Raw genomic sequence first — 11,002 nt, 5'->3', positions numbered from 1 at the left:
TTTAATAAAACTAATAGTAAATATTTTCTATGAGTTTTGGTTTCCAATATTTAGGCCTACCTAAGTTAGTAATAATGATTACCTGTACAATTATTCCAGGAAAAAACTGAAAATTTTTAAATTTGAGGTATATAAATAATATTCACTTAAGAATAAAGTAATCAAGATTTCCTTTTACTTAAAAAAAAAAATCACTTCAGAGTCAAACTTCATGTACAAAAGACAAGACCAATCACTTTATCACTGGACACAAAGGTAATTCCAAAGGCCTTTAAAAATGGTAATTAATCTCAAAAAGGAAAATTAATTTCAACTTTTATATTTCATTCATTATCAAGACCATACTGCTTAACAAGGTAAATTTGCTATAGATACAAAACATACAGTATATACACTTGACTGTACAAAATAATTTAATGTTTACAAAAATATTAGAATGTTTAGTTGACTGACACAGTCTTAAAGTAATCTCTTCTAGAGAAGTATATAGTAAGACCACTGATTTCCATTTCATTTCTTTTTTAATAAGTCAAAGAAAGGATGCTGCAATGCTTCGTCCAAGGTGATTCTTTTAGTTGGATCATATTCTAACATTCTTCGAACAAGGTCAAAAAGCTTCTCATGTTCTTCATCATGACTGAGCATAAATTCCTGGAGGAAAAAATTTTTGTTAAAAAAGATACTAATAATAGTGAAAATTTATTTTTCTTTTAATCCTTTTTTCTTTCACCTTTAATGGTTTGCAGCGTCTCCTAACATATCTACCAGCAGAACTATGTTCATCCCAATCTAGCTGGTTATGGTGAAAATACTTCCGTTTCCTAGAAGGAAAAAGAAATCTGGATTAATACTAAAAGATCTACATTTTTACCTTGCCCCCAGAAGGGGCTGGGGGACAGATTAATGAATGACCTTTTTTCTTTAGATATATAAACACCTATATACAATTAAAAAAATCTCAGTGACAAATGTGCATGACACTTTATATAGTATTTTCCTTCTTCCGCCCCCAACCTGTGGGGTTTTAATATTTCAACTAAATTTTTTTCCCAAATATAATGGAACAATGCCAGCTTTAAAAATAGACACTGTTGGATCCATTCCTGTCAATTCTGCTTTCACTAGATCTAGAATAGGGCTGTAAATCTTGTAAATAACTCCCTAGATGACTTCTGTGGTGAAGTATGTTTGCAAACCACTATAGTGTTAATCAAACTTAGGAATGTTATTCTCAAACTTAGACTGATATGAGTATTAAAAAACAAGCTTTCCCACTTCTATTTTTATATCAACTTAGGAAAACATGTATGTAAAGGTTAAGTTAAAAAAAAAATCAAATAAAACAAAAACCCTCCATCTTTTAAAAGAATATAACATAAATACAGTGTTTTTGTTTTGTTGTTGTTTTGGAGTTTGTTTGTTTTTTTGGTGGTACTGGAACTGAACCCAGGGTCTTGAAATGTGATGGGCAGTTACTCTACCCACTGAACAACAGCCCCATCCCTGTATTATTTTTTTTTAAATGGGTTAAAAGACGTAAAATCTAAGTAAACACTAACATAGAATTTTTTTTTTTTTCCAAAATCCACAGTCCTTGAAACAAGCATTATGACCATGTTAAGTTTTCTGTGTTGCAATAGAGGCCATTGCATGCATCCAATGAAGAGCTTTAATCTTTAAACATACCTTGTTTTCTGAATCATGTGTGCTGGTATGGGTCCTAATATTCGTTCCATCATGGCCAGATGTTCTTTACTATCATGAGTCTAAAAAATGTGGAAAAAGAAAGTTTAGCACTTATTTCCCCACATGTACATTAAAAAAGGACATAAGAATATGATGCTTACATAAAAGAACTAGACAGCTATACAATTTACACTGCACACTTCTCCAAAGTTGAAACAATACTGAACAAGCTAGTCTTGGAGACGGAATAACAAGGTCTGCATAGTGAGCAACATGTAACTTGTTTAATGTAAAACAGAACAATTTCCTTCACTATTTGTATTTTTCACACTGTTAACTCAAGAACTGGGGAAGATTACCAGAAATCCTGTTACCTCTTCATTTATTTTTTTAATTTATTTTTGCTTAAACAAACGTTAACCTCCATTATCAAACAAATAGCCAGCCTACACTAATCTCAGGTGCTGAAAATACCCGATAATTCTCACAACAATCCTCAGCTGTATATGTGGGAACATGAGTTCAAAGAGGTTAAGATACTACCTTAAAGTCACGTGGCTTATAAATGATAAAGAATGAGCCATAAACAATACAAAGCTCATATTCTTTCCACTGATATAGCTTTGGCTTTATAAAGTAGAATATGGCAATTTTTTTCTTTAAAGGCCACATAATAAACATTTTAGGCTTGGCTGCTCACAAATAGTCCCTTATTTAATCACCTTTAAAAAAACAAACATCAGGCACAATTCACCATGGTCATCGTTTGCCACCCCTTGTTTTAGGGAGCAGGGTTGTGTGTGATTGCTTTTTAAATCTACCAACTATAGTGTCAAGCACACTGCCTTCAAAACGTTATTAATTCATGACAGGAATAAATATTATTAGTTCCCCATTTAAAATTAATGTTAATAATATACATTTCATTTAAGGCCTTATAAGTGCTTTACAATTATAAAATCACTTGAAGCACCTACTTAACTAAATCAGTGGGAAGAAAGAATGCATTCAATCTTACTTTTTCTTGACTCTACAAGTAACTACAAAAAAAACCAGACACCAATTCCTACAATAGATTGATAACAACGGTTCTGAAGACATTAAACTCATCTACCAACTCAAGAGTACTTTTTGACTGATTTTCTACAAATCAGACAGGAACAGAAGCCTGGTGAGGTGCCCCACAAGAGTGAATTCGTATGTGTGTGATAGTGAGAACCTCCATGACTCAACTGTTCATAGCTTCACTTGCCTCTGTACTGCTTAACTTCAGAAGTCAACCTCAACAGTTCTGAACTACATCTTCACAATCCTTCCCCGAACAAAGCAAAGTTGAACAACGGAGCATCTTGATCATACCACAACTCTACTTATTCTCCAATGGTTGCATTATCTAAAGGTTTCAAGACTTTTAGATTCCAGATGTACTTAAAATTTATAAGAAAAAAATGGAAACCAAAACAGTTTCCTACTTTTTATTTTACCAAATAAGGACTTCTAACTTTAAAAATACAACTACTGAAGCCAGGCATGATAGTGCACAGCTGTAATCCCAGCATCTCAGGAGGCTGAGGTAGGAGGACTGTGAATTCAAAGCCAGCCAGTGAAACTGTCTCTATATAAAATACAAAAAAGGCTGGAGGTGTGGTTCAGTGATTAGGCACCCCTGGATTCAATCGAGAGAGAGAGAGAGAGAGAGAGAGAGAGAGAGAGAGAGAGAGAGAAAGAATCAACTACTAAAAAGAAAAAAAAGCTAAAATAATAAAAGTTAACTACCAGCAAAAACTATCATCATTTCATAAAAGGGAGATTTTAATATGAAAAAAAAAAGGGGTATAACATCTAATAAAAAGATAGAATGGCAATTCTATAAAATCATTTTCACTTTGGACCAGCCCATATTTGGAAACCACTGACTTCAAGGATAAAACAAATACCCTTCTCAAAGGTATATGTCCTTTCTGTCAGTTCTTGTCTATCTTCATTTTCCCATTTACAGGAAATACTCCAATAAATACTTTTCTTCCCTAACTAGAACATAATCTATTTCTCCTTCCTTATAGGCCCCGTCACATTCTTGTTTTCTGACTAGCTAGCTCCTATTCTTCCTTCTAGCATTAGCTAGAACTCCCCACCTCCTCAATGATTCCTTCTCTAATCCAGGGAACCCTCCCTGAAGCCTCCCTACATTTTCTACATTGTTCCATTGTAGCAAACACCACATTACATTGGAATTATTTTTCAATGACTTCCCTGAAGACTTAGAAATGCCTAAGACATCATGGAAGCTGTATTTTTAGTGTAAAATACACTTGTTACTGAATTCTTTTATAAATAAAGAAGTGACTTGTTCATGGTCATATGATAGTCAACATAACCAGAGCTGAATTAAAACTAGCCATGTCAACACTAATGCAAATTTATGAAAGAGCTCTATAATTTAAAAAATGGGAACATGAGGCAAGATGAACCAACCATACATAAACCATGTGTTAAAGACACATCAATCACATTTAAATGAGTTATGCTATTCATTAACTGTATTTAATTCAATTGGGTTCTAAAGGATAACCATTTGCATATGCAAGTTTTAATAAAGAATAGTGATCTATGGCAACTTTCCAATAAGGAAACTATAACCAACATTTAAAATTCATTGTAAATTATTAAATAAAATTTACTAGATACATACCTGAAAGACTGTGAACCCAAGGTAATATTCAATAAGAATGCAACCTATACTCCAAACATCACAAGGCTGAGACCAACCTAAAGCTATAAAACATAAGAATGTTATTATGCAATAATTTTTAATCTTCTATAAGTCCTTCCCTATATGGGTGAACTCTTTTGAATAGTCTATTTGGGAAAATACGAGAACAAATTCAGGGTTTACACTTTTAAGTTTTGTATCAAACATTATCCAGTATGATCTCATTGGGAGGGGACATTTTATGTAAAATAAAAGGAGATTATATTTTCCAAAGGAAAAATAAGAGGAGTTATATTTTCCAAATATAACTACCAATTCTATATTCTTTGAACTGCTTACACAGGAGAGAACTATACACTATATACTGAGTTCATGGATGGCTCAGGAATTTTTACCTTTTATTAGTGCAAATACAGGTTTATAATTATCCTCAGAGAATATAATTACTTATCCCCTATCTATTATCATAAGTTTGATACATGAGTTTACATCTTCTATTAAAAGAAATATTTGACATAATTATGTAAAAATTCTAATAGGAATTAAAAGCAGTTTCACCTATAAGCAGAAATACTTAAGTTGACACAAAGGAGAAATACATGTATTTCAGGCTGGCTGTACATGATACTTTCTCCTTTTTTCCAATGGCAATACTATTCTGGAAAGAATAAAACACCTATCCTTCTTAGACCTAGACTCAACTGGAAAGGAGAATAATAAACCATACAGGATATTTTAATCCTTTAAAGCCCAAACATTTAGTAGAAGAATGCATAAATAAAGCTACTTTAAAAAACATTTCAATTATGACACTCAAGTTAAAGACACAGGAAAAAAAATATATTCGAAGGCCTTGAGGAATATGATTTAGTCATTTCTGTTCATTCTCATAATGCTTATCGTTTGAATCTAATCTGACAATTTCCAGATCCTTTGCCTCAAGGGCAATGACTCCAATTGTAACTTATAGTTAACATATCCAGAATCTGTAAATGCTATAACCTGGACTGCAAATAAAAGTTTTTTTCTTTTAACTACTCTTATCTACAATCTAGGTTTTTCCCAGATGATTGTAACTTTCTGCAGCATATCATCTCATTTTTGGGTGAGTCACCTCTAATATTCTGGAATTCTCGCATCACTCACTTTTCCCACCCTTTCCCGCCTTACCTGTTTACTATCAACAACCAAGACATCATCCCTCTATTGTAGCACCAGATTACATCTTCCTTTCAACCTGCACCAGCAGCTTCCACCCTGAGGAAGCTGCTCTCTAGATTTCTTTGAGGCCAATGAATCCAATTCTAGACTTATATCAACTCTCCCTTACCTGTAACTTTCTCAATAGCAAGTACTCAACACCATCTTTCACTTTAAAATTTTTCCTTTTTATTTTGAACTCTGCATAACTCATTTTCTTTTCCAGCCTTTCTCCTATCAGTGGTCATCAAGAAACTCTCCACTTGGAGAGTTTCTTTCTTCTCCTCTTGATCTTTATCTACCTTACGTCTGGAGTCTGCCAGATAAAACCATTAGCATTTTTACCAGAACCATAATTTTGTGAAGGCATAAAAATGGGTACCTACAAAATTTCAAAATCACAATGCTATGATGAACTTAGCTAATGGAAATTGCACTCTTATGTTAATAAACCCATTAAAAAATAATCACCCTTTGGAATGCTTCACAAGTGGTATCACATTCATATTATTCAGAAAATAATATTTATAGTAATGTTCACGTTTTTAATGAAAAACAAAAATGTTTTCTGTATATTGCTAAAGTTACCATTTTAGCCACGAACCCCATCCACATAAATCAAAGCTATTAAGAACAAAACTCTCTTCTTTAATTACAGTATAATGAAGTCTGGTGTCTACTGACCCAAAATGACCTCTGGAGCTCTGTAGTGCCGTGTGGACACCAAAGTACTGTGATGTTCATCATCATATGTTGCACTTCCAAAGTCAACAACTTTAATATCTGTGTTTTTTAGTGTGCGTTCATCACGTTTCTACAAAATTGAGAAAACATAAAACTAATAAAGACATTTTATAACACTACTCAAAATACTGAACAAAAATAATCTTTCTTTTTTTCTGCTGGGTGCTGAGGATCAAGCTTAAAGCCTAGAAGGGGCTATGCTAATAATGTTCTACAGCTGAACTACATTCCGAGACCTACTTTTTTTGCGATTAAAAATTGAACATAATGGGCTCAGAAGTAAAATTCCTCATGCAAAGATCACCAAACTAAGCTAAATTTTAAAGATAATAACTTAAAGCAAGTCTTTTACTTACCATTTTAGAATTATATTTGACTACATAGTCAGACTTCACAAATAAAATATTTTCAGGTTTCAGATCTGTATGTGTTAATTTATTATGATGCAAAACTATAAAGAGAAAAAAAAAGACATTATTAGTTTTACCTAGAAATTGAATTGGTAAATGGGAGGGATGAAAGAGAATTAGCAGTAGATATGGTGATCAAGAAGGGTTTCATCTTTACCTGTGGTATGTATGTATATTTTGATGACAATTTTTAATGTTTTTTATATAATAAAAATCTTAAATTTTCTGATTTTAAAAATTTATCAAATATACTTACAATTTATTGATTGGCAGATCTGATACGCCATCTGCCTGATGTGATCAATCTGAAATGGCAGAAAGCTGTTTTCTTTAATGAAATCATAGGTACTAAGTCCCAGCAGTTCAAACACAATACAAACATGACCATGATGATCAAACCATTCTAGCATCTGGACACATCGGCTAAAATAAATCAAAATAGCAAGTTAGTTCACAGAATTGTGATTACTTTACGTAATAAAATGGCCCAAAGTTCAATTTATACTTACAAGACACTATTAGGATCTGTACTATTTAAATGCTCCAATACTTGGATTTCTGAACGAGCTGCTTCACGGTAACGGCCTACATTTTTTACGATTTTCACTGCTACATGTAAGCCATCCCTTAAAAACAAAATTAAGAGGAATACACTAAATATATGGCAGTGGGCTGAAGCCATTTATCCTTTAAAGTATAATTTTAAATATTAATCCTCTATGCTATTTTTCTAAAACCATCTTTTAGATTACACCAAATTCTATACAACATCTTTTCCATACAAACAAAATATACTTTATATGAAGCAATAATTCCCTTAATACTTACGAATTTAATGTTTGTTCCTAAAAGTTTACATTTACGTAGATTTTATACAAAAAAAGTAAATAAATATATATAAGAACACAAACCAATAACAGAATATGCTGCAGTTGAAAACATTCACTCATTCACCAGGCTAACCCTATTCTATGCCAGACAGTACACATGTTTTAGGGACAAAAAAAAATGGACTTGTTCCTACACGCCTCATACAGTCTAATGGAGTTCTTCAGAGAATAGGTGAAGCCCCAACAAAGACAAATTAAAAAAAAAAAAAAATCTTATTTATACAATAAAAAAGTATAGAGTCCTGAAAGATAGCTTTGATTATCAAATTGGGAGAGAAATGAAATATTTGGGCAAAGACAACACCCTAAAGTCAGGAAGCCAAGACAATGTTTCTTAGCTTAGCATATTTATGATGCAAATATGCAGAAACAGCAAGAGCATAGGGTTCAGGGATTTACAAAAGGGCACTTGTATAGAGCCATGAATATTTTGACATCTTCAACTTCCTCTTGCCTCTGTTCTACACCCGATCTACTTGAAGATGAACTAGCACTCAAGCCTTTTTCACTAGGTGCCTCTACTTTACAAAAGAAAATAAAATCTCCTCCTCTTGTAAGATATCTTTGGGGTTAACAAACAAATGATTTCTACTGGCTGGATAGCAAATCTTTTTCCATGTTTGCTAGTTTCCAAATCATTGCTTTCATCAAGGTCTCAATAAAGTTGTAGCATGATAAGCCATTTAAATGTTTTTTGATAATATTCTCCTTAAGATGTTTAGCATGTATCTCCAGATTTACCAAAAATTGTTATAAAACAGCTGTTGGGGCTGAGGATGTAGCTAGCTCAGTGGTAGAGCACTACTCGCCTAGCATGTACAAAGCCTGGGTAGTTAAATCACCAGCACCCTCAGAAAAGAAAGGGGGGGGGGGAAACTGGCAAAACTCGTACTCCCATATATTTAATTATATGATCAATAAGCTTTTTTTCTCAGTGTTTATATCTATAAAAACAAAAAAAGAGAATGCCAAACAGTACTCATTTTTTTAGAAGCCAACAATCCCAATACAAGACACGCTTCAATAAACTTTTTATGTCTAATGAATAAAAAAATATGTAATGTTAGTACTTATATCAATTAGAAAACCTTGTTAAATAATCAAGAGAATCTCAGGAAATTATTTAAAAGGCCATTAATGAACAATTGGTGAAATCTGAATAAGATTAGCTGGCAAAATCTGAAAATATATGTATATGTAGATAATAAAGGAAATATTGTCAAATGTTCACTCTGGGGAATCTGGGTGAAGGACATATGGGAATTCATTGAACTATTTTAGCAACTGTTCTGTGAGTCTACAAACATTTCAAAGTATAAAATTCAACTTATGTTCACCATTTTTGTTGCAGAGAAGTAAGATGGGGTGATAATAAAAGATAATTTAGGATAATTTTCTTATGGACAATGGAACAGAAATTACTTCAAGGATGAAAATTTTGTGTTGCTGAGGACTGAACCCAGGGTTTTGCACAAGTACTTGATTGCTGAGCTACTCCCCCAGTCCTAAGTATGCATTCAAGAAAGTTTGTTCATGAATGATAGTACATTATCAAGTGGCTACAATATTAAGATTGCCTCCAATATATTTAAAGATTTATTTTTTAAATACTCATATTTAAAATAAGCTGAAAATTACATCCTTTCCAACTATCATAATTTATGACAAAAAACTTTAGATGTCAATTTAAAATATGCAGTTCTACTAAATGTGCTTTAAAAGATTTAGTTACAAATACATAGGCAAACCACAGAATAGAGGTACTGAAGGAATATGGTAAAATGAGGCAGAGTGGGTCATCAAATCACAAACGGGTAGGTAGGCCTCATTTAAAAAATTGGACTTTATTCTGTAGGTCTCAAGTAGGATAATTACTTTGCAGACTAGGAAGTTAACTCTATTATGGAAATTTAGATATATTTTTGTCTCTGCAATCCAAAAGTAGCTGAATCTCTCCTAATAGAGGACCAACAATCTAAGCTCTGGGAAACTCCTTCACTTGAACACACACTTTAACTTCATACTTTATACTCAATCTGATAGAATTTGTCAGCATTCTTCACAAAATCTACGTACCTGGTAAATAAACTATATCTAGGTTAAAGAAATGTTGAATATCAGAAAAACTTGTAGCTACTACTACTTTAAAAACATACTTCATTTAAATTATGGGTGATTTCCCATCAAAAATATCAGAATGTTCAAAGATATAAAAATAAACTTACATGCCATGATCAATGCATTCTACAACTTTGCCAAAGGCCCCTTCACCCAAAGTGTCCACGATTTCATCTAAAGTGAGGGAGAGAAAAAGAGGTATAAGTAACTAAGTATAAATTAACTAGTTATTCAAACAATGAATGCTTAAGTGTGGAATATTTTCAAATGATCTCTAACAAGCATAACTAATGTTTCAGCACTCAAATTATTTTATTTTCATCTGCTACAAAAACAATTAGATAGAGCTATCTTTCTTGCTCTAATCTCAAATTCCACTGATTATTTTGGAACTTTAGAGTAGAAATATTTAAATTCTACAGAAAAGAAGAAATACAAAAGAACAAACAAACCCACAAAAAACAAAACAAAAAAGCAATGAAGAGTTCTTTAGCCCCCCGCTGACAAACTATTCTTAAAAAGATTATTCTGTCTGCAAAGTTTAAAAAGTGTTGAAAAATATTCTATACATCTTGCTCTTAGAACGTCTCCACTTTGACAGATCAGGTGACCCTCCTCATCATCCTCTATACTCCTGGATCTTTTCCTTCGGTGGCTCTTCTGGAACGGCAAGTGGGCAGCACCAAGATCGTCCAGCCAATCAATATATCAGAGTGAATTCAGGGCAGAATACGCAATTCATTCAGCGGGGAGATATTCAGGCATTCAGATAAGCACCAGGCCACGAACAGTTGGCAGGAGCAATTTCAAATTCAGTCCCCAGAAATTCACAGGGCACAGTTTATGTTACAGAAGAAAAACATGGCAAGGAACAGATTTTCAGATAAGATACTTAAAGTGGCAATAGAAAAACAACACAATTGTCTCTTTAAAATACTGATTTAATTGAAGTCTGAAATTTAAAGAATGCAATGTCATGATTTACTAATCTCTTGCTATAACTAGCATATGCTGTGAGTTGAGATGTCTAGTTTGTCAGAAAAATGTTTTAAAATGTCAAGATTGTTGTAACTGTCTTATTTAGCAATATTCTGAAATATACATGATTAAAATCAAAGGGGAAAACAAAGGCTAGTTAATTTCAATGTTCAATCCAATAACAGCTAATTCTATCAAAGAAAGGTTGGGGGAGAAAAACTGCAATTCAGTTTACAGATTAAAACAATGAAGATGTCCATTTA

The 11,002-nt window shown here is 32.7% G+C and overlaps 1 protein-coding gene across 4 annotated transcripts in view; it reads right to left on the bottom strand.

Moving 5' to 3' along the window:
• Positions 1-208: 208 nt before the first annotated feature.
• Clk4 (CDC like kinase 4) overlaps positions 209-11,002 on the bottom strand; it is a 20,595-nt gene continuing 9,801 nt past the window's right edge. For 3 of the 4 annotated variants that reach the window (XM_026413092.2, XM_026413093.2, XM_026413094.2), the window contains 10 exons: positions 10,331-10,421; positions 9,869-9,935; positions 7,263-7,379; positions 7,010-7,176; positions 6,700-6,794; positions 6,284-6,413; positions 4,379-4,461; positions 1,687-1,766; positions 731-821; positions 209-651 (listed from right to left, as the gene is read on the bottom strand). In XM_026413092.2, the coding sequence (XP_026268877.1) occupies positions 511-651; positions 731-821; positions 1,687-1,766; positions 4,379-4,461; positions 6,284-6,413; positions 6,700-6,794; positions 7,010-7,176; positions 7,263-7,379; positions 9,869-9,935; positions 10,331-10,421 (1,062 nt within the window). In that variant the 3' untranslated portion in view covers positions 209-510. The remainder of the gene's footprint in view (positions 652-730; positions 822-1,686; positions 1,767-4,378; positions 4,462-6,283; positions 6,414-6,699; positions 6,795-7,009; positions 7,177-7,262; positions 7,380-9,868; positions 9,936-10,330; positions 10,422-11,002) is intronic. The other variant, XM_026413095.2, reaches the window with a different exon arrangement.

Source organism: Urocitellus parryii, chromosome 1, assembly GCF_045843805.1.
Source record: "Urocitellus parryii isolate mUroPar1 chromosome 1, mUroPar1.hap1, whole genome shotgun sequence".
In the NCBI taxonomy this organism is placed as follows: Eukaryota; Metazoa; Chordata; class Mammalia; order Rodentia; family Sciuridae; genus Urocitellus; species Urocitellus parryii.
Note: the sequence above shows the minus strand (reverse complement) of the source record. Positions and strands in the feature narration are given on the sequence as shown.